The sequence below is a fragment of the Lutzomyia longipalpis genome, chromosome 2, assembly GCF_024334085.1.
Source record: "Lutzomyia longipalpis isolate SR_M1_2022 chromosome 2, ASM2433408v1".
NCBI lineage: Eukaryota > Metazoa > Arthropoda > Insecta > Diptera > Psychodidae > Lutzomyia > Lutzomyia longipalpis.
This window is the reverse complement of record NC_074708.1, coordinates 17,955,640-17,982,524: the sequence shown is the minus strand read 5'-3', so window position 1 is coordinate 17,982,524 and position 26,885 is coordinate 17,955,640. Positions and strand designations below refer to the sequence as shown.

The window sequence follows — 26,885 nt, the reverse complement described above, 5'->3', positions numbered from 1 at the left end:
CTCTGATTACATAAAACACCTGCCCCACCATGTGTTGAGACTTTGAAGTAAATAATGCTCTGTGCTGCGAGGATGAGGATTTGAGTCCGCAGATGGGTTTTTTTTTTCATTTACACAGTACTTGAGATACCTCACAGATGGGGGATAGCATGTTTAGTTGATGGAAGACAATGTGACCTCCCACGACCGCTCGATCGGACAGAAATGAAAGAACGAGAAAAGGAAGAAAGAATAGAGGATAGGTAATAAATTTCTATTACGACCAGGTGAAACCATACAAACCTCTACGTTACAAAGACCAAAGCAAAATATATATAAACACTTGCACATAAGCTTTCAAATTGGATTTATTAACTATATACATTCATAAATCCAGAGAAAAAGTTGGACGTGAAACACGCCCTAGGAAAAGTTTGAGAAATATTTGATAAAAGTTTCCTTAGATAAGAAAATTGGTTTTCAACTTTTCAAACTAACGTTACTCTCTGACTCTACATAGCATAGGGATGTAGAATTGGGACGCTATCGCAAAAGTAAAAAAAAGAACGAATTAAAGAAAATTGTAAATTCGGAAAGTTTTTATAGAAAATTCAAGAAATGGAAGAAAAGTTCTGATAAAAATTTAAATAAGAGTTTGAAAAATATTTTCAGATTTCAAATTCATATTTGAAAATTTTTATCGTAAGAACAACCCAAATATTTGCAACCATCCTTTATGGGTTGTGATGTTATGTAACGAATAGGTATATGTAGCTATATACTGATGCTGATATATAATGTGGCAATGTAACTTGGCACTATTGCCAAATTATGACCCTTAATGGGTTGCTTATATCTATTCCAGAACATTGAATTTTACCCGGAACTACCCTACTCTGTTGGCTAAGGGCAAAAATCGATTTCTTTCTCAACAAATTTACGATGAAATGAGATGCCCTTATTTAGTTACCTTTGGTAACCTTTGAGAAATCAATTATTAAAGGAATTTCATCTTCTTTTGTACATATAGAATTTTAGATATTAATTCGAACTTTTGTTTAAAAATTTAAGTGCTTACAGTCCATTTATATATTCTATATACTTAAGGTGTAATTAAAATACATTTTTACTCTATATTCTACATATGAGAACCTTTACATACCTACTGAAGGCCTAGAAATTAAATCATGATATTAACAGCTAAATAATTTTATTTAAATTAAAATATCTAATTTCTACCACAAAAAGATACGTAAAGTTTACGCCGTAAACTCAAAAAGTTCTACCTTAGTTCTTATTTAAGTCAATGTCTTTCTAAAATATTGTAGCTACCACAGATCAAAATATATTAATAAAAAGAAACAGAGATTAAAGATTTTCTCAAATATTATTTATCGCAACGTTTCGGAGATTAATGGTTCCTTCTTCAGCTGCAAGTTAATAAGGAGAACTGGTGTGATAATTACTAATTTTTTTATATTCATTTCCTCATCAAATTTTTAATTTTATAACTAAATTGTATTATAGCCCTCAATGTGGTACAAGTAATTTACATTTAAGTGTTACAAGAGTTTTAAAAATTTATAACAAATTGCCACTGAAGTGATAACAAAACTTTATGCTTTAAAGTTCTTTTATGAATTTATTCATTTTAAAAGCTTTCTCATAGTTACTCAACACTGTTACGTGATGATACACATCAATGACTCAATGAAGTCAATACACGGCTTCGGGGGCTTTGGATTGATTTGTGAATCCCAAGAAAAATAAAATCCCAAAACAAACGTAAAAAATAGTCAAACCGTGAAAAGTGTAATGGATCAAGTCAAATATTTCCCCATGTCTGTTATCCATAAATGTGCGGGGAAAATTCTAATGCCGAAGTCACGTTGGTGATGTCATCCTCGTCACACAACAACTTTTATCGGCACCCACTGCGTCGGCGCATCGCGTATCGTTCCACAGACTTCACACAATTATTTTTCTCTCTGATAAGAAAATACATTTTGTGGACAAAGAGACCGTCAGCTTTGGGCAGAACACAAGTTTTCTTGTATTTTGTGATAAATTGCAGTGGATGGAATAGCCAGGGTGTGCAATGTATCGAAGTCAGGAAGTGCATTCTTCTGAACCGAGTGCTGGGGATTCCGTCGAGGACAATGAATTCCGCGGTGCCACGCTGACCATCAGCAGTAGCAATGAGTCACACGCCGTTGCAGCAAATCAGGCTGCCTCCCAACCCGCTGTCCTGACGGGAAGAGATGCCACAACACCCAACAGCCCACAGCAATCATCAACAGGTAATGATTGGGGTGAGAAGAAAGGATATTTCATTGATAAGGTCTTCCGTTTAAGTTAAGTGGCTGGGAAATACCTTGAATGAGTGTTATTTGCTCCATATTAAGTGCTTACCATTGGTTGATTTGTAATGTGTCTATATAATGAACTTAGGATATTGAAAAGTGGAAGGACGATTTTTTTTTATTTTATTCTTTAAGGAATTAAAAACTTGTGCAATTTTATTAGTTTAATAAAATTTTTAATTATAATTTTCATTTCATTTGATTTGAATTAACTGGATATAAATTACCATGGTTTCGTAGAAAACCAAAATATTCAACACAATTGGAAAAATCATTATATGTAGCGCTTAAAGCTCATTTCGAAGAGCAGTATTCTAAAATTTTTATACTGTCTATTAGAGTGAATTGGACTAATACAGTAATTTTTTGCATAAAAAAAATTAAGCTCCAGAAAAAAATTCTCAGCAAACATGAACTTAGAAACTTAGGAAAAGCTTTAAAATATCCTCCACAACGATTCTGAAAAAAAAATAATATTCTTAGATTAACCAACTATGACGGTATATACCTCCAATTAAAATATGTACATTGTTAATTTATCAGTAATTTCTCATGGATTCATCATTGACTGAGAAACACATCACGCTGATAAGATTAATAAAAAAAAGCATTTATTTTGTATTTATAGGAGCAACAGCCCATAACCGTGCTGTGGTAACTGCTGATTCGGTACGTCCTAAAATAGGTTCTCCTCGTCACTTCTTTTGCTTCCGCAAGGGACTCTTTGAGCAAGCCATTACGGACTGCAAGGAAGTTGTGCTAAAGCCAAACTATGATACTGAAATTTTAGGCACATGGCTTCTTACAGAGTGAGTAACATTAAGATAAAATGAGATGATAAACCTTTCCAAATCATAAATCATTCTTTTTGGTAAAATGTGGGGTATCTTTGTAGAATTAGTCACTGGGATCATGAGCGAGAGAGGATTGTGATACTGACAACAAAAGCTCTCTATATTATCAAGTTTGACTTCATTGCACTGAGGATTCTAAAGAAGGAGAAAATTCTACTAAACAAGATTGACACGATTATCCATGGGAAACTTACGTACCCAACAGCTTCATTTGTACCGTAAGTATTAAAGTTATTAAACAAATGAAAAACTTCCCTTAAAAAAATCACAAAATTGTTTAAAAATAAAATGCCATGCCTTTGTTGTCTCTTAATGCTGCTTAAAGACGTTTAGAAGGAATTTCTAATGGTTTTTCGGCATTCCTCCGAGGGGATGTTCTACCAAAGTCAACAACAGAAAGAGAACCAGCCTGTAGTGGGATGAACTTTAGAAAGAAAATCGATTTATCTCATTTTCAAGCCATGTACTCTTGCTTACAGAAAAACATTTCTTACCTCCTCTGGCGTCAATCAAATGATTAATCGTCTTATTTTATTGTGTTTCAGTGATAGAAATGAAATAGGAATTCGCCTAATGTGGAATAAAGGACAAGTTCTTCCAGCTTCAACATCCTGGAATCCATTTGCAACTGACATTCCATGGAAGACATTTACAGATCATCCAATTCATGGATATCACGGTAAGAAAATGATTTATGTAAGATTTGTTATGCTCGAAAAATCTTTTAAATTGGGAGAGAATGAGCTTTAGGCTCGCCGGCAGTGTTTTGACCTTCCTCAGGCGCCTAGAGGAGAAATTTATTGAACAAGGAACAATCTTAGCCGATCATAGCTACATTTGATGAGAAAAAATTATTTTAAATTAGGCTAAAAAGCTAAATAACATTTTTTTTTCACTCGAAGCAATCTAATAAACTAGACTTTAATTGCAAGAAGAAAATTAATGCTTTCACATATTCGGCTGAGTCAAATAAGGAGAAAGACCAAAGTAATGAGAAGAGGAAAATGTGAATGGAATGTTATTTTATCTTTTATGCATATTGCAAGACCTTTTAGGATGACCTTTTGGAACTTAAGCTGTCTATTAATGCGATGTAAAGACTGACTCACAATCTTTGGCCTTCAAAGGCCTGTTTAAAAGCAAATTATGTTTCATAAATAAAACTAATATTCACAGAATTTAAAAAAAAATTTATTTAATTACGTAAAAACATTCAGCTTAATTAGTTCTTTTGAATAAAAAGACTCTTTCGTATTAGTTTTTAATAAAACGAATAAACTCAATCAATCTCATTAAAATAAATCATCAATGAATATAGGTATGATATCGACCTATATCTCTAAATGTATGATAATTATTTCATCTTTGCTTGACAAAAGAAAATTTTGTATTTAATTAAAAGTTAATTAGTGTCTTAAACCTACATAATACCTTAATATTGCATCATTAGCAAATTAAATGAGCTCTCTCCTAATCTCTTTCAGATCAATACAATTCGTTGCCCAGTATTCGAGAGGAAATAGAAGCTACACGCAAAAACTATTCAGTTGAGCATTTTCATCAGGTTTTAGTTCAACTAATTAATAATCCACAGCCTAACATTGAGTCCGCCAATGTCAATTACAATTGCATTCTGGATGAGGCACCAATTGTTCTGGAGAACTATTTGGGGATCGGTGCTGTGTTTCACAATAAGAACAATTTAGGATTCTTCAAAGTTCGCGGAAAGTTCAGCTTTTAACCTGGGAGTTTCGCTGTTTGAGCTTTTAATTGCCTCTTTAAAGTCTTGTTGTATTTTCAAACATTAAAATATGTATTACTGTTGCCTTCTTACATTGAATCAGACATACCGTCTATTTTAATCTCCATTTCCGTCTTGGGTGCATTCGGATCTTTATCTTTGTCTGTTTTCTTTGCAAGATTTCCCGATGGGATACTGTTGTAGAGATTTGGTGGTAAACCGGAGACTACTGCACCAATGGTGACTACATCGAGCTTTGTCCAACTATCTGGTGGACCAAAAGCATTCTCCTGAATTGCTAACTTTGCAAAGCCCTGAATGACTTCCGGTGTACAATCTTGCAGACCTCCAATCACCTGTGCGGCACCTTTGTAGGCATCTGCATGTATTCTCTCAATTTCCGATTGATTCATCACACAGAGAATTTGCCGTAGAGCTTCCAAATCGTACTGAGAGAAGGTTTCGGGAACCTTTTCCGCCCAATCACTCTGAACACGTCCCAAAATCGCGTACATTTGCTCAGGATTGAAACCACGATGCTGCCCAAAAATCTCCACCATTTCAATGTCTCCAATAGTAATGTTATCAAAATCCTCAGGGGGAATTCCCACAAGAGCATAACCCATGTTCTTGAAGCATTCACGTGGAACAGCATTAGCTACTTTGTACACCTGCAAAGGTAAAAGACACTGAATAGATTGGCAATTTTTTAAACAAGAGGTGCGCTTCGTACGCTCTTGATGGCTTTCCAAACATTCTGTGCTACGTCCTCATTCACGGGTTTAGATCCAATCGTCGAAAGGCACTCGTTTAGCTCATTAGGGTTTTGCAATTCCCAGGCATTTATCGCAGGAGAAGCACCATCGGAAGCGAGTAATTTTTCACAATCCACCCCCAGACACGTCTCAGCACCGAGAGTCAGCACCACTAGACCAAATAAGTACCGCAACATTCTGAAAAATTGAAAGTATTGCAACTGAAGAGGAAAAATGTGGGAGTCAATTTATATATAGCGGCATTTTTGGGGCACGTACCCTCACCCGGCGTCCCCATCGCATTAATCTAAATTGAAGGGATAAATTTTTAAAGCGGCCACCATGCGGAAATCTAGGGTACGTCACGGGGAAAAAGTGTAAGAATTAGGTGAGAAAAAAAATTGAATAAAAAACATCCAATACAACCACCACAAAATAACTTTATTATTTACGAGCTGTTGTGTAAATTGGGTAACGTTATTCGCGTGTGAATTTGGGCTTGAGAAATCTCGTGTGAATGCTTGAAGATGATGCCGCTGTAAAAAAACTGAGAAGCATCAATTTTTTTAGGAGATTGTGATGTGTAATAATAATAAATTTATTTTGAAATTTTATTACCATCCATCGCAGTCTTAAATGTTGATTATATCACTGAAGAAATGGCAGAAAATCTTTACTTAATTTTGAGGGAATAATTGAAGTATTTTGTACAAAAAAAATAGATTGAGCTTTTAAAAGAAAATCTTTGTACAATTTAAATTAATTTCCTAGAAGGCAGCAGAAAATGGAAAAGGATTTTATACATATAAAAGCTTCACATTTATTAAATGACAATTTGGGATAATTAAATTAGAAAGAGGAAATTAAAAATAATTGCGTGATTTTAAAAGTCTTTATCCATTTTAATTTAATGTGGACGTGACTTTAGAACCCATGCAGCATATGCTTCATAGTGAAATGAAGCTCAAATTCCATTTGAAAGCTCCCAGAACGGAAGAGAAGAGCTTTCGCGAAACAGCTTCCTATTACCCCTTATATGTAGTTCATTTTAATATGTATGTCTATTGGAACATGTTCAACATCCTGCCATATAATTTTTCCCTAAGCACCATCCTTTGCACTATTAATGGCATTTTTATCTGGAATTTATGGTATACCGGAGAAAGCAAATGTGGTGGGTTAACGTATGAGATGAAAAAAAACCTCCCCCAACATAATAATGATTGTGGAAGTGCTCCAAAGCGAAATTATGTAGCAAAAATTCCTCTTTGGAGATTATCGTGAAAGTGGTGCCACGAGTGCACAAAAGGCGCATGACTATTCCGCCCCTAGTCTCGCATTGTTTTGCCTCAAGGGCACTAAAAATTGCAATCAACATTCCAATTGGGGGAGTGCTGGCCGGGGAATCCGGGTACAATGGAAAATATGTCGAAATCTTGTTTGACAAATTCCACAAATTAAATCATACATAGAGTATGAATTTCATTGCCCAAATAAAAATCTTTATGGCCTTTATTTTTTTTATCATTCACTCTTGCTCCCATGGACCATCATGTTTGATTGTTGGCATGTTGTTGTTTGTAGTTGAGAGCCCATAGAATTTATCCCATCACAAAATGCTTCATATCATTTTTTTTCGCCCACCCCCCTCCCAAATCCCGCCCCTTCACCCCCAAGGCTCTGCTTCTCCTTGAGCCCGGAGCAATAAATCCCACACCAAAAGCGACCATCAACTGCCAGTGGAGACGCCTGGTTGAGTGATGGTAGTTGGTTGTAATCTCACAAGGAGAAACATGTGCAGATAAGAAGTCTCGTCGGCGCTCTTGAAAAGGACGAATGAATTGCTAGAAAATTTAAGACAGTCATCTCGAGATGGATCTCAATGAGATTGTTTTGCAATAAAAATTCTGCATTAAATGATAAAGTCCTGAATTTAGGTCAGAAAATGTGAAGTTTTGGAAATTATTGAATTATCTATTTTAAGAAAATTAGATTAATCCTAGGAGTCGAAATCATTTAACCTGATGAATAATAAATAAACATTGTTTATTAATCAAAAAATCTCACCCAAGTTAATTCTAGTTCATTTTAGCTAAAAAAGGAAGAGAAAATGTACATTTTCCAGTGCCTTCACTAATATCGGGATAGTTTTACGTACAAATGTTGCAGATTTTTTCAAGAAAAAAATGGTTTAGTGTCTTAAAATAGTTAAAAGTCCTTTAAGAATTAATTTCTCTTTCCAATCATAAAAAAATTGTGAAAGAAAAAAAAACAACTTTCTTCATGCTTCAGCAAAGAAAATTTCCAAAAAATAATCTTTTGAAGTTCTGCTTCGAATTTCAGTGAGACTGTTTAAAAAGAAAAAGCTTTATTCAAATTGACCCACTTATATATTTATCAAATATTAGGTTTCAAAATGTCCACCAGTTTTTTGGGAAATTAAAACAAAAGAGTAGCAATTTTCAAAAAAAAATGTGATTCCAGCAGAATTTTTCCACACTACAAAAGTGCTTTTGGCAGGTTTTTAATTTATTCTGATGGATGATGGTGTTATCGTGATAGAATCATCTTTCATATATAACATTTTTTTGGTACAAATTTACTTTCTCATCATATCCTGAAAATCATTTATCTTGATATAACATCCAGTGTCACGAGAATTTAAGTTAAAAAAAAGTCTTTTGCAATATCTGTGAAAAAAAAAAACATTTTCAGAAGAACGAAGGAAAGTTAAGAAGAGAAGTGAACGACGATCGAATGCGCGATTGCAAGTCTCGATGGTATCACCCACTCAACCTCCTTGGTGTCCTTTTCCAGTGTGGCATTCCTTCCACTTCTGGAAAGCATGCACTTTACCACCCATAAGCGATAGTGCTAAAGAGAACACCACGAGGGTGCAAAAAGAAGTGTGGCAGCAGGCAAAAAAAAAAAACACCAAAGTACCATGAAAGTTGTACATCAAGCTCCTTAATATTAAAATCAATAATATGGGTGTCTTGTGCTCGTTCACCGCCCGCCACAAACTTATGCCATTTCAATTCCCTTGCCACCGCTCACGGCCCAGGAAAATTGTATTGGGAATAAAATACGTTGAGGAATAAAGTGAATAAAAAATTCCATAAATGCAAATCAGGGATTAGAATTTCTCGAAAAAAAAGGCTGTTTGTCCACCGTCTGCGGTGTATTTCTCTCACTCTCTCACAGAGCTCTCTCCCAGGCCACGAATATTGCCACATATATACAAAATGATATTCCTTTTGCGAGAGCACGAGGAAATTCAATATTCATGGGAAACATTGTAAAACAGATGTACAGATAAAAGGGAAAAGCCGTGTGAAAAAATCAATATTATAGTAGAGAGCTCTTTCTCCAGAGCTTTGGCTCTCTTTCGCTCTCTCACTGTGTGATGAATGTGCTTGCTGTTGGATTTTCCTTTTTGGTTGGGAAAAGTGGTAAGTTGTGGGTGAGTTGCACAGGAGGAGGTGAACTGAAAAGCTCTCACACACACACACCAATTTTCGCACGGCAATTTATCCAACAGAGCATTGTTTTCTTTCACCATTCCAAACCCCAAAGCTCTCAACGCAAAAGCTCAAGGGTCCTTGTGAAATCTCCATTGGCTCATCGGTAACCACTTGACGGGCATAGATTGCAGGAGGGTAACACTGCCCAGTCCAGAGGGTGTTTCCTATGATTACCTTGCAATTAGAGGAAGCACTAAAAAAATATCACGCCAACGCTATAACCATAATATACCAATTTTTCTATTTCATGTTTAAACAAAATTAAGATTAATTTCTCAACCTGAATTTTTAGAGCGATAATAAAGGAATATCGTGATCTATATAGGGTCAGTTCTCATTGACTAAAACACCTTTTCTTAAATAATTTGAACATGGTATTGTTACTTATATTTTTACATATTTTTGTTTCTTTAAATATTTAGATACATATTAAAATTGAACAATAAAGCTTATAGAGGTCTACATATTCATAAATTTTTCATCAAAATCAGAGTAATTTTGTTTTACCATAAATCTACCTATATTGAATCAACTTCTGCTGGCGAAATTGACCAGAAAATTTAATTGTTCGACGTTTCCAAAAGAATATGCTCCGAAACTTTTTTATATACCATTTTTTTTATGTACAAAGCTTTCATAAGCTCTTATGCTCTTACTTACTACATATATACAATTTCAAAAATTGTAACTTCTACGAAAAAAGCTTAACAAATATATATGTATATTATATATTTTTTAAATGACAAAAACAGTATACATAATGAATTTATAAAACCATAATATAAGTTTGCTAATGAATATTGCCTCGATGCTGTTTACGCGCTTATAAATTAGTATTTGATATTAAACTACAAAAAGTACATTATATGGTTTGAATAGCACACTATAAAACTTCTGCTCGTGTCACCTTTTCGCATTTGTAGGAAATATTAACTTTTCTCTGCGAATTTCACAACTCTAATTAGAGAACTCAGGTGTGCAAGTGAAACAGGAGGGATTTCCTGCTTTTTACTAGTGACGAGGGCCATATTGGGTGAACAACAACAAAAAAACGTCGGTCACAGTGGGTGCCGGTCCACGGGTAATCCAAATTCGTATATCCTCTCGGCTTTGCATCTGCAGATATTTCGAGGAAAACAACATCGTTTGCACGAGGCATAATTAATAAGTTTTAATTTATTCCAATTAGATGCAACGATTGCACGGGGGGCTGTTTGTTCATGCACTATTTGCCACCCCATCACCCCACGCGGCGTTGATTGCTATGTGCGAGGCTGGAAAATTCATGCCCGGCATTTGTTTCGCATACAGACAGATACTCCACCGAGGGACAGGGTGAAAAAGGGATGGCGGCGGAAGAATTTTATGGGGTCATATTTTGCATTCATTCACATAACTCTTCCGCACATAACGCCACTGGGAACCACACCAGCTACTGGGCGCCTCCATTGAGCTCTTCCCGAAGACTTTTTAATGTGATTTCTCGCACAAACTCTTAAAATTCCATTATTTTGCAATTCCCACCCGGAAGTTTCGCTACACACGTATGGAATAACATCAAAAATACTCGAAAACTTTTTGATGAAGTCAACGTTGAAGTACTTTAGAAAGAGATTTGTGAATAAGAAAGTTAAGTTATTAAATTTGAAAAAATGTCAAGGTATGAAATATACATAGATGTGGCATCAAATCAAAATGATATAAATATCTGCTTTCTTATTAAAATCTTACAAAAGAAAAAACTTTTCTTGAAAAAAAAAAGTTTTTAGAAGGATTTATTGCTTACAATAAAAATTTACCTAATTTTTCTTTTATTAATTTGTAGTAAAATTGCCTTAGCTTCTTGACTTTTGACTCCAAACTGTCTTTATTGTATATTTTTGCCATATTTATATGTACAATTTGTGTTCTAATTTCGGTTAAGGTGATTGGGGGAATTGGGGGCATTCCGCGATTTCGCCACAAATTAACTGTTTATTATTTTAAACACATTTATGGTTTAGAATTATAAAGCTGAAGTATATTTCATAATTTTTAAGTTTATATTTTCTCTAGAAGTTCTTTAGAAAATGTGACAAAGAGATTAAAGAAAGGAAAAGATGCGTTTTTTTATAATTTATAAAAGTTTTTTTTTATTTCAAGCAGTGTAAAATGAGAAATTTGTTTGATTTGAACCTAAAAATATCAGAAAGACATCAAAATTAAACCTTTACAAATTTTTAAACTTTACGAATACGAAGGAAGTAAAGTACATTGCACCCATATGATGAAAAGTGAGTTTTGGTAGAAACCATTATTCAATTATAAAATTACTTATTATAGGTATTGTGTTTCGGTTTCTTTAAAATTGTTAATTTGCAATTCATGATTTACAATTTACAATTTGCAATTTGATTTACGAGGCATAAACTCATTTTCGAGAGAATATTTCCGGTCAATAGAGCAACCTTCAAATCAGAGCACAATAGTTCATAATAACTTGATTTTCATGGTGTGAGGAGAAGGGTATCAACATTCCCACCCACGCACCCACACCGCGAAATTGTGCATACTCGCCCCATGTATATATATTGGTCTAAATAGGTAATTTATGATATGACCAGACAGCCCCCAGCCGCGTGATCGTGCTGTGTCCATTTGGGATTGAATTTGTAGCAAAACATGAGAGAGAGTGTCTATACAAATGAGGTGGTCATGGCACCACCCCCGTTCTGGCTCTTCTGTTTGTGCGACTTGGCCTAGGAGAGCGCATGCCTTTTGCTCGTCTACCCTAGATATAGTTTTTGGCGAGTGGTGTTTCGGTTCCTGCCGCCACCGCGAACTGCGCCAGCCGGATGGACTCGCGTTTGAAAATCCAAATGGAGGAGACTTCCTCCCCCCAGCTGTCTACCCCTCCATCCGGTCGTGGTGCCTCTTTTCAGATTGAGTTCAGGTCAGCGCGAGAGGAAACCCCCCCATGCGTTTTTGCCCCGTACACCGTGCCGCGATACCTCTCCACACCCAATTCCTGTCGCCGTGGGGCCCGTATGTGTGAGAAAAGCTCCCATCGGGATACGCAAGACTTGGACTTTCTGCATCGTATCGAACCCACCGTGTGCCCGGAGACTGCGCAATTCACATCGGAAATCCACAATTTTTTCCCAACCATCGAGCTCTATGCGGGAGTCACAGCTATATGTGGTTCTTCGATTTTCTTACCCAAAAAAAAACCACGTCTAATCAGGTATTCAGATTAGGTATCACATTTCGTGAGTTAAACGAGATTCCAAGCACCTCGTAAAACTAAAACTTTCTCGACTTTAGAGAAATATTTTACTCTTACATACAGTATGTGAGGTATTAGTATGGAATTGATGCAATTTGTACAATAGACTGGGTGATTTTACTACTAAATTTACTTAAATGTAAAAAAAAAAACTAAATAAAAGAATTGAAACGCATTTTTTTAAATAAATTAAATTAAATTGAGATTGTGAAACATAAAACCCAATTTTTTTATTTTAAATTTTGCAATTTCTTGCAACTTTTTTTTTTGATTTTTTTATACACTGGGCAAATTTTATTGTGGGACCATTAAAATGAATAAAGTTCTTTACTCATTATTCTAACCATTTACTCTTGAATTTATTTTATTTAAGTTTACCCATCTATCGCACTTTCAACTGTGCTTACAAATCCATATTAAAGTTTTCCTCAAATGAAACACATTTTTCTTTTTCTTCCAAGAAAATATTATAGAGCTTAAAGCTCTTTTTCTTTAAATATGCATTCGCTGTGATTTAATAAATTTTGGAATAAAAAAAAACTATAAATATTTCGAAGCAATATTTTCAGAGACTCTATAGAACTGCAATTTAGCGTTTAAGAACTAATTTATCAAATTAAATGTTCTTCACCTTCCGGAAGCAATGTTTGTTACATAACTCCGCACACTGGTGTGGTGTTGCATGGTTAATCTGAGAATCCCATTCAAATAGAAAAGTTGTGCTTGTGGTTGCTTCTTTTCCATCCCCTTTTTGCACACAATTCTTATATGCTCGAGAAGTTCCTTCATGACTCCTCCACTTTTCAGCAATCACGAAGGCTACCCACCTTTTCCCATACCTTCTTTGGAACAGCACCCCCCGTACCGTTGGAAGGACAGCATTGATCCTTCAGTAGTCTTATTCACTGTCAAAATGTTAGAGCTCGCGCATATCCTCGAAATAGACATGTTATATTTCGTGGCCCACATGAAGTTCACACGAAGGACGGTCCCGTGTGAGAGGACCTTTCCTTTGCCAGGACTCACGAACGGGTTGGGAAAGGTTTTCGGTGGTGTCGCGGGGAATCTTGCGCACCGGAGAAGGGTATGGCATTTACTATATAACTTGCGAGTCATATTGACAAATTCCTCGGTGGCGGGGAAAATGTATATTGGGGAAATTTCCATGGAGGATCCTGCAGAAGGGGCTTCGTGCCTCTCCGTATCCTGCCTGCACAGTAGTTTGTGCGCGTCCATTGCGGTAGACACATCTCCACACGATAATCCATATATTTTTGCCACACCAGTTCACGATAAATATCAATTATTTTTTCTTCTTAAACACCACCTCGAAGGCACAGAGGCGAACAAGTGTGACCGATAAGTCTGAGGGATATCAGCTACCATTAATTCCAAGGACTCTTCCCACAGCACTAGGCTCCAACATTTCTCTAATATAACATTTTTTTCCCATTTTGACCTCCTTGGCGTGAGATTTGCGCGCGAGGGGCCTCTTTTTGGATTTTTTCGGGGGGAGACATTTTGAGGATTTTCATTTTCCTTCTTCCTGCGGGGGACCTTCGTGAGAACTGGGAGAGAAAATAGCAAGGAAAAAAAAGAAGGAAAAATTGAGAAAAGTTTTGTGCAGCCCCCTCCTTGTTGGAAAAGAGGCGGAGAGCCTTTTCTGGGCCATTTGGACTTGAGCACAGTTAAACGGACGAAGTGGTACCGAAGGAGTGTGTCCTGAGTGTCGAAGCGAGTCGAGGGGAGTTTTGTGTGTGAAAATTCCCAAGGAAAATTGGACCATCCTCTGCAGTGGATTCCCGTGTTGGATTTGCAAACGGGAACGTAGCAGAGGAGGTGAGGCGGGGGCGGAGGTGGAGGAGGCACCAGGATACAAATTTTTGTAAACTCGTCAGCCGTGCGAGCACAAATCGACGAAATGCCGTCACCCAGAATACCCACACAATCCACCAGTCCATGGTAGAAGGGATTGCCTGAGTACACATCCGGACATTGTGTGTGAAGGAGGCAGAAGAATGGGGCCCCCAAGAGACGCCCCAGGTGCCACCGAGGGTGGCACCGGCGAGAGGCACCGAACAATCGTAGCCATCGTCCTCAAAGTCATCTTGGGAGTTGCGGCCACCACCCTGTTCCTGCCGTCGCAGATGCTAGTCAGTGCTGACCACCAACACCTCCACAGCCACCAACTGGAGTTGGAACCTGAAAATGCCACCGCCACCATCATTATCATGAACGGATCCTCACCCAATGGTACGCTCATTTGGTGGAGCTTTCATTTTATGAAATTTTCGTTTTTGTTTTTTTTTCCTGCTATATATGCTTAGTATATTCTCGCGATCCGTGGCATAGGAGTGAGATCTTTGTACATAAAGTTCAGTATATGCGGTGGTTGTGTGACTATGGGCGGGTCGATAGATGGAATAGAAGGCATAAAAAAATGTTGATGTGCATGGTTGGTGCTTTTTGCCATTTTAAAGAGAATATAATACTTCAAAATTCAGTGACGTGCGTATCGATCCGCAGCCAAACATTCCACACAACCCCTATTTGGGGTGCTGCGGGACCTCGACAGCCCCCATCGATTGGGGTTTGGCTAAGCCAGCCCGCCCCCCGAAATCTCGGTACTTTTGCTATCTAGCCACCAAGTTTGGTGTTGCGCTGATGTTGGAGGAGCTATCGCACACACAGAGATAATTCCATTATATTGGGTACTCTATTGAAATTCCACCACCCACGGACCCCATTGCCCCCGTTCCCTACCCCCCAAAAAAAAAGACTGCTGGTTGAGATTACATAATCTCGCGCGAGCAAATGTTGGAGGAGAAAAATACAAACACGGAGAGCGTGAGAAAAGCTCTTGTGTTTTTTTTCTTCTCCGCTTTTTTTCCCTCCCAAGTCGTTTTGTGAAAGAAATTTCCGTCTTTGAAGAACAACGCAGCTGAGGGTCGGAAGGTGGATTGAAAGATACACTGAGCAATATTTTCCATCTGCGGAAATTTTCATAAAGAAAAAAACCTTATAAGTCTCACACCCCCTCAATATCTCATGCTAGGTTAAAAGAGATCCATGTGTTCCTTTTTAAAACTCATACAATACCATATACACCATACCGTATATAATAAAACTTCATAGCAGGTACGGTGGAGGGGTGGAAAAAAGTGTTGGTTGTGGCGAAAAGGGAGAGAAATTAATTAATTGGTGTATGGGCCCAATGGCATGGGGGTTGCTCATGTTAAGAAATTTCAGTGAGAATTGAACGCGCGCACTCTTAAGACATTCCACACACCATCCTTGAAGCTCTTTCACCCACAATTTCTTCCGTGTTTTCCAATGTTGTGCGGGTGGAGCCCCCGCCTGAGTGCGAGCGGGATAGATAGTGGATTTGTGACCTTATTCCATTATAAGCACACAGAAAATTACTCTTGAAATGATTTAACCTTTCGTCGAAGGGCCCCCTCACAGCCGTAAGTTCGGCGCGTCCGAATACCGCACTTTCGACACCTACACCCCCCACATCGTCACCACCCGTCACCCCCATGTCACCCATTAAGAAAGAACTCCATCCCCTCCCCCTACAAACCCTTCTTCCTCAACATAATGTACAAATTTCAATGGATGGTGTCAATAAGTTGTAAATAAGTGCTAATAGGCCACCCATCAATGGCAAAGAGTGTCTCGCATTTTCCAGTTCATCACGCGTGAGACCTGCACGCAATAATTAACCATATCTTCAAAGCCCCTTAAACTTCCACTAAACCCCTTTCACACAGGGCCAACCCAAAAATGTACCCACCACCAAGTGCCCAAAATATATATATTTTGATGAAAAGTTTGAATTAGTTTGAGCTTTGGAGCTATTATTAAATGAAGGCTACACGAGATAGAAGCCATATTAGCACGGAAAAAGCTCACGGTACACCAGTAAACAATATCCACTCTCAGCCCCCCAAGGATGTGATTCTCTAGATGGGGTGAACAGCTGTAAATACTCAGGAAGATTTATTTCGAAGGGACTAATTTGTAAACTTTTCTCACTCCAACTTTTACTATTATGCTCTCGATTTATTTATTTTGTGTTAAACTATTAAAAATACTTGAAATTTTTTTTTATAATTAAAGAAAAATCATCAATTTAAATACTTTGCAAAATATTCAAATTCAAACTATTTTCACAGAAAATTCATAAAATATTTGTAGTTTTTGTAGCTTAGTCCCATTAAATTTTTCCCCAATTTGGTGATACTCTTTGTTCAGCTTTCAACATCCGAATGCAATCAAAAATGTAATTTCCTCGTGCATTCGACAAAGTCCAATTAATTAGAAAAAGCTATATAGGAGAAAATTGACATTTTCCATATTCAATACACATAACAAAATCGTAGACTGACATGTGAGCATCCACTGAGAATTGCAATATATATTGATTTCATTTTCTAATATTATATTCATATCAATTTAATATTGTATTTCGGGGTGTGAGAACTACCCTTTACCCTGAATAACACTCAAATTTAGCATGTTCAATAAATCACATGATTTTGAATGCATCCTCGCGGCGCCGTAGCGGCTGTAGAGAGGCAAACAGATCACGTACTTGAGAAAGATTAGTGACGCACTCAACGAGCTTTTGCAGTGAAACCGAGGACGTTTTTCTTACTCCTTTACTTGGTGTCTGGATGCTGTCATGTCATTTTTTTTCTTGAAACTTATCCTCTATGGTACAAAGAAGGAATTTATGCATTTTCACCCTTGTTCATGTGAACTAAACAATGTCTCGGGATTACTGCAAAATATATTCACGAGATGCATTGAAAGAGAAAGAGAAATAAACTTTAATTTATTATCTTGCTATTGAATTCCATCTAAAGTTGCATTTCCCAGGATATGTTTGCCCAATAGTTGGAAAAGTATTTTGTAAATTTATTTAAATTTTCTCATAGAGAAATAAATAAGTTGATGAAAAGGTTCTCTTGATTTTTGAGATTTTTTCAAAAGAAAAGCTTTCGCCCAAATATCTTTTTGGATCAAAGCTCAATTAGAATTTTAATTTTAATCTCTAATTTATAATTCTCTAATTTATCTCTAATTTTTACTAAATATTTTTTAATAACTACCTTGTACATTTTAAGGCTATAGCATAGATGAAAAAATCCTCATAAGCCGGAGCTTATTTTTTGGGGGAAAAATGCGTTACATAACAATAGAAAAATTCAATAAAGGGAGCTAAAAAAATATTATTAATCACAAGGGTAAAATTCCAGTAACAGTGAGCAATGTTTTGAGCTCTTTGGAGCTTTGATAGCTTTCAAACAAAAAAGTAGGTATCAAAGCTTTGTTTTTTTACAGTACGTATTCATAATCTCTTCGTGATTTGCCACTCTGCCATAACCTTCATAACATATATTTTTTAAATGAAACAGTATTTTAAAATATGTACTGTACATCCAACCTGGTATTTTGTATGTAGCAAAATTTACTAGAGAGTGAAAAATTAAAGCTCTCTATCCTAGAGATGCTTTGATTTATAAAAATGACTTTAAAAGCACAAAGTTAGTTTAACTTCATGTGGTTTCAGAAGAAGCTTTTGTAATTGCATTTTGTGTTTCTCATGGACTTGCTTTGGATATTGTTTCACATGTAGTGCTTGTATATATAATTAAATACAATGTATGTAATTTATGCAAACACTTTAGCAAACTTAATACGCATTATATTGCCCAATTTACACAATCTCGCATGATAATCAACTACCTGGCTCACTTTAAAATAAAAGGCGCAGAAATTGAAACCGAATGTGAATTTTAGAGCTACTTTTTGTGTCTAATAAAGTAATAAAAACCAATTTATTACCGTAGAGAAAAACCAAAGGAGCTCTCTTGAAAAATGAATGATTACGTTTGTGGCAGATTTTATCAAATATTTATCAAACTTTATGACATTTAAAAGCAAAATCTTGGAAATAATTATTTTTTGACATGAAACATCAGAAAGTTTATAAAGAAATTTCTGTTTATAGCATCAAAATTTAATGATAAATAATTCTAAACGATTAAGCAATTTGATTTTGCATAAAAACTTCAACTTCGTGGAATAAAGTTTTCTTGTTTAGCTTGAGTGGTATTACCATAATTTTACTACACCTACGTTTTGCATTATGATGGAAGATGCTAAATAAACTGATTTATGAGCATACCAAACAATTTTGAAGAGTGGGATAACTATTTCTTCTATTTATGGTCTTCCTACCCTGAAAATGCTGTGATTGTGAAGATTCAAACAAATATTATTGAATCTATAATTTGATAGATCTTTTACTATATATGTATGTATATTATTTCTAAATAACTACTTACTTCTAAGAAGTATGTAAAAAGTACATACCTGCATTTCCCTAAAAAATACATAAAGAAAACTATGTGAAAAGTATGCTGTAAGCGTTGGTAAAATGGTGTCTTTTGTATATTTCAGGTACCAATAATGATACGCACAAGGATCCCCTCTTTCCTGAAGACCTCTTCACATTGGAGCAACGTCGAAATGGTGCTGTTATCTTTCACATAATTGGTGTCATCTACATGTTTGTCGCTCTCGCGATAGTCTGCGACGAGTTCTTTGTGCCTTCTCTGGATGTCATCATCGAAAAGTTGGGCATTGCCGATGATGTGGCTGGTGCCACATTCATGGCAGCCGGTGGTAGTGCTCCGGAACTCTTCACCAGTGTCATTGGTGTCTTTGTGTCCTTCGACGATGTCGGTATCGGTACAATTGTCGGTAGTGCGGTATTCAACATATTATTCGTAATCGGCATGTGTGCATTATTCTCAAAGACGATACTCACCCTAACATGGTGGCCCCTCTTCCGCGATTGCACCTTCTACAGTACCAGTCTTCTCATTCTCATTATATTTTTTCGTGATAACCTCATCGAGTGGTGGGAGGCGCTCATTCTCTTCCTCATCTATGCAGCCTACGTTAGCTTCATGAAGTGGAACCAGCAGGTGGAGCGGTGCGTGAAAAAATTTATCTACAAGAACAAGGTGACCAGAGTACGAAGCACTGATCAACTAATGCCTGCAGTAAGTAGTTGACAACCAGCATGATATAGAACTCCAACATTCTCTCTCTCTCTATCTCTGTTTCTCAACATTCTCTCTCTCTCCCACTCTCACAGTTCACAGACACGATTCATGAATTCGAAAAATGAAAATGATTTTCAATCAAAAATGAAAATCAACACACACAACCAATTCTTGCGATCATATCCACCCTCAAAGACAACAAGACATCAGACACACAAGAATAAATTTCTTACACGCCATATGATTACATTTCTGCTTATGAGAAATGAAAAAGAGAGACCGTAAAAAAAGATGGATATTCATGGGCATTCATGCAACTAATCTTCTATGTTATCCCCATCCCGTGCTATCAATTTTTTTTACAACTTTCCTCCCCCGTAGCCGTTTTTGGCAAAAGCTGCAAGAGAGTACCAGCTTTTAATGATAAAAGTCAACCCCGCCCGAATGGAGTAATTTTGAGAGAATGCTCTGTGTCGCTTCTGTGTATTGCTGTTACCTCCCCCAACCACCGCCCATATTGAGTAATTTGAACTTCCGCGTGGAAATTTTGGGAGAAAAGAAATGAAAAGAAAAAAAAACGACAACCATGACTCCCTTTAGAACAACCCCCAGTCGCATCCCTATCCTAACAGCTTAAGTTTGGAACCTCCATTGAATGTTTTCCGCCCGTACCCTCTGTTTCCCACCTCCTACCTTCTCATGCAAGGGAAAGGATTTTCCTGGTCGACCACATACAGACAAGTCAAATTCTTCGTGTAGACGTGGTGGTGCTAAATCAACAATAAAGTGGCGAGATGGGGTGGGTCAAAAGAAAATCAGAGAGGAGTTGGACACGATCCAAAAGCCATTTAATCAGCTTCCTTCTCACTGTCCATGTGTCTGCCCCGGATGAACAAATGCTCAGACAAGCCCCAGGGCATGGTCACGAGGGGATAGAAGTTGAAAGATGCGGCTCTATATAGGAAAGGGTGTGTGAAGCACAAGGACTAGATACATGACATATCTCTAACAAAAGCACAAAATGCCCCAGACATGACAGGGTCTTAGGCCCCTCAAAAAAGCCAAATATACAATGCCACTCGGTGTAGGTTTTGACATGAAAATATCAGGAAAAACTTTGTGAAATGAATGAAAAACCTACAATTGCCTTCAATTGATTCCCATAAAGCAAGGAGATTTTTAACCATGATGGGATATTTTTTTATCTGAAGGTCCAAAGCCTAAGGTTTAAAGCCTAATATAATTTCAACATTATTTCTGTGTTGAAAATTATAAGAAAATACGGATGTGCACAATCTTTAAATAAATCACAATTTTTTTTATTTGTTACACAGAGCTTAAAGTACAGTGTGTAATTAACACAAAGCAATATTAACTCATTCCAGTCAACATTTTTGCAAATGAAACTGATACATATGTATGAATATTTATTAAGTTTCATTGTTAAATTATTTAAATTAATTATATCGACAGATAAATATTGTATGATAATCGAAGTACAAATTATTTCATTTTTGTAATACAGCCATAAATGCATGAATTTATGATTATTACCCAAAAAATTATACAGCGGAAAATAAAATAATTTTTTAATTAAAATATATTCTCCCGATTAAATTTCATTTGAAATAAAAGTTGAATTTTATTATTCAATCGAACGATTGTTTGTATATAATCGAGATTTTTTGTCTAAATAATTATGTATTAAAATGTTTAAAAAGTAATTTTAAAAAATAGTTTTAACAGTTACAACAATCATAAAAATCTTTTAATATTATAGTAAGGTTTATTTCAAACAGAAATGTATTTCATAGAATTTTTCGAAACATTTTTGGTACTAACTTCATCCCGAGTTCTATATAATTTCTACATACCATTTAATATGCAAAAATTTTCCTATATACTTATCTAGGTACATAGAAGCAAATGTTCTATGCTAAATAGGATATAATACGTTGAATAATAAGAAACCCAGAATAACTACTTAGAACACAACGTTCTAGGCTCACATTTTAGCATAATGAGGGAATGGAAACAAGTTTTAAGAACATTAGTTCTTAGGAGATGTAAATAATTAAATTGAGATTTATGCAGGGATTTATCAGTCAATGAAAGTCTATTTCATTTATTATTTCAGTCCTATTGCAATAAAACTCATGGAAATATAATAAAAAGACAGTGCACATCCTGGTAATAAATCAAAAGCATGAGGCGTAAAATTGTGGGGAGATGGATTTTACTGCATCACTTTCGTTTGGAAAAGCGATAAAAAGAAGGCAAACTATTGTGATTTCTTAGTTAATTCCTAATCAATCAATAAAATTAATTACATTCGACTGGAACATTCACTTATGGATGGCAAAATGAGTAGAACATCCAACGTGCGTGAGCAAGAAAGCCAAAGAGAGTGGTCTTTTTGGTGGATTTTCCTGGTTGGCTTCTTATTCACTTACCCCCAAAATCTCCTAGCATCACTTCCAATTTCCCGTCATCTCTGTCTTGCTCATTTCCCACACAATGCGGCCTCCATTCACCACCTCCCCAAGTGTTGACTATACAGGCATGTAGATATAATATGGAAAGCATCTCTTTGCCACTTCCCTCAAGGAAAGCACAAAAGGAAGCCTCCTCCCCTTCCCTCAGACCATCTTCCCCAGTATGTTTGATATATAAAACGACCGTTAATGTTCTGCTGCTGTTGCTGCTATATTGCTGTTCTTTGCTGTATTCCATACCACCCCTGCCCCCATCCCGCATCCCATGTCCCACATCTCAAACCAACATCAAAATACATTAAGTGTCGTTCCTAATGTATATCTGAATGTATATGATAGAGATTAAAATTTTCATTTGCAATTTTATGTTAGTGGTGTTTCCGCGATTTCTCCGTGCGTTTTCTTTTAGCGTGGTTCACTGTATTATCACAATTATGTTTTTCCTCTTTTCCTGAAAATCCATTTCATCCCCAAAACACCGTGCACACACAACTCACAATTCCACAACAATCATTCAAAACTTCTTCAGCATGATCCAAATTGAGAAAGAATTCCATGGCAAAAGAACTCCCACCACCACCACCCCCTTCTTGGGTGAACTTTCAAAGAGACATTATTCACTAAAATTGATTTGTTCCGTGTGCGCGCAGGAGAACTAAGAACGGAGAGAAAATGTATTGGTTTTCCATGAAAGTTTATAATATGCAATACTATTGCAATGTTCATTTAATTGCATTCTAAAGGGAAAACTTTATGACACTTTCGTTCTCATAACTTCCAATATATCTCACAAAAGAAACTTTTGTGAGCTTTCGTTAATTAAAATTTTCTAGCAGCAATGAAAGAAATATCCTCCAACTTGTTCATTTTCTCGATACAAAGTTAATTGAAATTTAAAATCAATGCTCCGCATCATTGGATAAAAATAAAATCTTATCTCTTAATTTTCATTGTAAGATTTTAATTAGTCTTTCAATTTCAGAAATTTCTGTGAAAATTCAGTAATTTTTCATTAGAATTTATGAAAAGCAATTTGTACCAAATGTCGATTTTTCTTCAAGAATTTTCCATTACGATTGGCTCAGCATTGTTTCTGTCTGTTTTAATTTTTAGGTCATTTTTCATCATATTATTTTCTTTTGTTGTGCAATTTGTTTTTGAATCGTATCGAGCTTTCATCAGACATAAATTTTAATTAAGTATTTTTAAAAAGAATTGAAACAACAGATTGTGCTGTAATTTTTTGTAATGTCGGGAGCAATTTTGGACAAAATAAAAGACAAAATATTTTGAAAATACAAAATATTTTGACATTAAATGTAATTTTGCACAAAATATTTCTCTAAAACTTTTGTCAATCTCTCCACAAAACAAATTTTTGCAATTTTAGGTACAATAATAGGTGAAATATTTTGAAAAACTGAAAAATTTTGACGTTTAATGCAATTTTAGACAAAAGACAAAAGATTTTTTGTGTCAATCTTTTGACAATCTTGTGAGAACGTCTCCACAAAAGATTTTTATAGGAGAATTGTAATTTTGCACAAAATAATTTATACATTACACAAGAAATATTTTGTGTTTTACAAGCATCTCGTCGAGGTGCTTTTATAAAATCAAAATCTTTTGTCAAATTGGTGTTTACGCGTTGCATTTTTTAGAAGTTTTCTGTCATGTTTCTCGAAATAGCAATGGACAATAATGCAATTTCGGGTAATTGTGAAGCTTTGTGCAAAGGGAATTTGTGGAATGATATGAAATTCAGCCAATTTAGCTGTGTCCATTTTTCCTTTTCACGGTGTTGGGCAAAAATGTTATGGAGAATTTCTGTGTCTTTTCGGCAAAAATTTGGGAGATCGCTGACAAGTTCTAACCCTATATAATCAGGATTTTGGATCAGAGATCCCTTCCCTATGTTCCCGATGCGACTTCTTATGTGCAAAAACGAAATATGTAGGGCTAATTAATGCAATAAAATATGAGTCAATCAATTCATGTAAAAGAGAATCATATCAGAGTGACTCATTAACATTTTCTTGGTGTAATGAAAATCGAACTGATGAGCTAGAAGTCAGATGGTTTTTTGATCTTCCCAACATCCTTAGGGTATCAAATAGACTACACGCATGCTTGACTTAATTTCCCTAAAAATTAATTCAATTCAGATTGTTCAATTGCCGTATCGTAAACATAACCTAATAGGAATGTTATCTTCTTCTTATTTTTTCCATCTGAAACTCTCCACTCGAAAGAAAAAACACGTCACAAAAGACGACAAAATATATCAAAAGTCTCCCAAAAGATATTTTATTCAAAATTGCTCTTCATAAAATGTCTTTTGTAGACTTCACAAAAGACAAAATATATTTTATTTTGTCCAAAATTGCTCCCGTCGACTTTAAAATTGATTTATGGAGAGTTTAATTTGAAAATTAACCAAATCTCAAAGCACAAATAAAAGCTCACGAGGAACATTAAAGATGAATACAAAATTTAAGAATGAAATAAATATGATTGTATAATTATGGGTGTGTGTGCGTCATCTCTATATAATAATACATTTGAAATTGAGGGATAGGTCTCGCAGATTCAGAAGAAATATGGCAAATTTCTCTTCATACAAACATTTTCCTTTTCTTCATCTTCCTTTCTATTTTGGATGATTTGTTGGGTGCAAAAAAATCATGAAATTTTCACTTACAGATGATTGATTATTGTCCTTTTAGCGTAGAGCTTTCACTCTTCTCCTACCCATTTCTCCCCGCCCCCCAAAATCCACCACATCCGCCTATCTCTTCTTCCGCAAACTTGAACCTTTTCTCACATACAATTCGCTAAAGCTTTAATGGAAGGGCAACATGCGTGGATGGAAGGGCAAAAAGCTCTTACTCATGGTGAGTGCAACTAATTGAAAACAAGGGGACAAAATGAAAAATTCAAACATACCAAATCCCCACAAATTTGGGAATAGGGGGCATTTTAGAAAAGTGAGTGTGTGTGGTGCTGAATCAGCGGAAAATCTATAAAATATTCTACACAATACCCTCCCACTCATTTATACAAATTCCTAGCTTGGGAACAAAATAATATAATTAGAACATAGCAAAACTTATAATACCATTCTCTGCATCATGTGACAAAATAGCTCTGAGGTGGAGAGAAGAGGTCACCTAGTGTGGTTGTGACCTTTCACACCCACAATCTTTCCCCAAAAAAAACAACCCCATTTTCTCAATAGATTTTCGGATCTCTGTGTATCCAATTATGGCTTTACACTTCTTTCCTCTTTTCTCTTTCAACTTCATCACTCCTTCAGCGTCATTAAGTATTTCCTCATGCATTTAGATACAATTTACCTTAATTAATTTGAAATTCTCTCTGTATCATAGTCCCCTTTTCTCAATATAACTTTCTTAAATCAATAGAAGCTGCCTTGCAAATAGAACTTCTATCTTGTATATAATAATAATTATATAATAGTGCTGTGTTTCACAGACATTCTCATTCAGCATTTTCAACAAGAAAAAGCATTAAAATCGCTAAATGATTATTTCTTTTCACCACAAAAGGTAAATAGTTGCAACAAAAATAATGAAACTCAAGGGATATTTGTCTGGAGAATTTCACTCACTGATAAGGTGAACATTTTGAGTAATTTAGGATACCTATACATATAATAAATCTACTGTGTAATTAATTCTCTGAATATTCATGTATCATAAAACACCCTCTCCTCGTTTTTGTTTCAATTAAAATTTTCACATACAGCCGCACTCTACAAACAAAACGCCTCATGAGATATTTCCTCAAATTTAATTTATTTTATTTTATTTTATTTATAAAAAAAAATTGCTAATTTAAGCATTTTGTATTGTTTTCATTTATTTGTCATAAATTATTTTCTCGAGCTTTGGAAAAGTCATTGGAGAAAAAAAATATAGCATGGATGGAACAGTATAAAGCGAAAGAACGGTAAGTAAAACTTACGGGCTGTGATTCTTTCTTTGTCAGTGAAATGTGAAATTGACGGAAAATTGAGGATGGGCAAATTTTGAGGAAGGCTTTCTCGCGCACCGAATCACAGCCAACGCGCAGATAATTTGTGAGAAGCCTTAATCGTGGGCGTTGGCTGTGATTCGGTACGCGAGAAAGCCTTCCTCCAAATTTGCCCATCCTCAATTTTCCGTCAATTTCACATTTCACTGACAAAGAAAGAATCACAGCCCGTAAGTTTTACTTACCGTTCTTTCGCTTTATACTGTTCCATCCATGCTATATTTTTATTTAATATTTATCTTTGCATTTTTATATGTATATATAATGTATATATCTATGCATTTATATATATTTTACTTTACTTTTATATGTGTATAGTGTGTATATATAAAACGCCCCGCTTCGCGGGGCTGGTCTTATGCAAATCAAGATATGACATGTTAACTTTAAAACGCGATATCTCCGGAACGGCTACATAGATTTTCTTCATTTTTGGCATAGAGCTAGATAATATAGTCAGCTATAACATATCAAAATTTGAAGCAATTCTATAAAGCGGTGCTCGAGATATTCATCGAAAACTCATCGAAAATTTTGTTTTCGATTTTAGCGCCACTTGCGGTCATTTTTTGAACTTGCAATGTTCCGAGCGGTTGTAGGGCTCGTTAATATCTTTCATTTGAGCCCGAGTTGATCAAAATTGGTCAAGCCGTTCTCAAGTTATGGCCGATTTTCGATGAAAAATTGTGGCGGCCATATTGACTAAACGGCTTGACCGATTTTCAAAAATGAGGTATCGTTGGAAAGGTATTGATGGCCCCTACAACATAT

At 35.8% G+C, this 26,885-nt stretch overlaps 3 protein-coding genes across 14 annotated transcripts in view; 2 read left to right on the top strand and 1 right to left on the bottom strand.

Annotated features, from left to right (window-relative positions):
- The first annotated feature begins 334 nt into the window (after positions 1-334).
- LOC129791088 (tumor protein p63-regulated gene 1-like protein) lies at positions 335-5,041 on the top strand. The gene is made up of 5 exons (XM_055829025.1): positions 335-2,279; positions 2,971-3,151; positions 3,238-3,414; positions 3,742-3,875; positions 4,681-5,041. Exons 1-5 carry the CDS (start codon positions 2,078-2,080, stop codon positions 4,935-4,937), a joined length of 951 nt encoding a protein of 316 aa, XP_055685000.1. The 5' UTR covers positions 335-2,077; the 3' UTR covers positions 4,938-5,041.
- On the bottom strand, positions 5,027-5,485 carry LOC129789239 (uncharacterized; the record flags this gene model as incomplete). The annotated part of the gene is made up of 1 exon (XM_055825888.1): positions 5,027-5,485. A coding segment is annotated over one exon (459 nt), but the record flags the coding sequence as incomplete, so codon positions are not given.
- An 8,213-nt stretch (positions 5,486-13,698) lies between these two features.
- The window catches only part of LOC129791086 (sodium/potassium/calcium exchanger Nckx30C), a 32,293-nt gene continuing 19,106 nt past the window's right edge, over positions 13,699-26,885 (top strand). For 4 of the 12 annotated variants that reach the window (XM_055829022.1, XM_055829020.1, XM_055829019.1 and 1 more), the window contains exons 1-2: positions 13,699-14,734; positions 18,953-19,530. In XM_055829022.1, the coding sequence (XP_055684997.1) occupies positions 14,500-14,734; positions 18,953-19,530 (813 nt within the window). In that variant the 5' untranslated portion in view covers positions 13,699-14,499. Of the gene's footprint in view, positions 14,735-18,952; positions 19,561-25,627; positions 25,697-26,885 lie in introns of all 12 variants that reach the window. The other 8 variants (XM_055829018.1, XM_055829016.1, XM_055829015.1 and 5 more) reach the window with 3 other exon arrangements.

Bases quoted from the DNA above. Each gene is read 5' to 3' on its own strand.
- LOC129791088 (XM_055829025.1), top strand. From the start codon at position 2,078: ATGTATCGAAGTCAGGAAGTGCATTCTTCTGAACCGAGTGCTGGGGAT. The intron at 2,280-2,970 runs GTAATGATTGGG...TTGTATTTATAG, and splicing joins CCCACAGCAATCATCAACAG to GAGCAACAGCCCATAACCGT. The intron at 3,415-3,741 runs GTAAGTATTAAA...ATTGTGTTTCAG, and splicing joins CCAACAGCTTCATTTGTACC to TGATAGAAATGAAATAGGAA.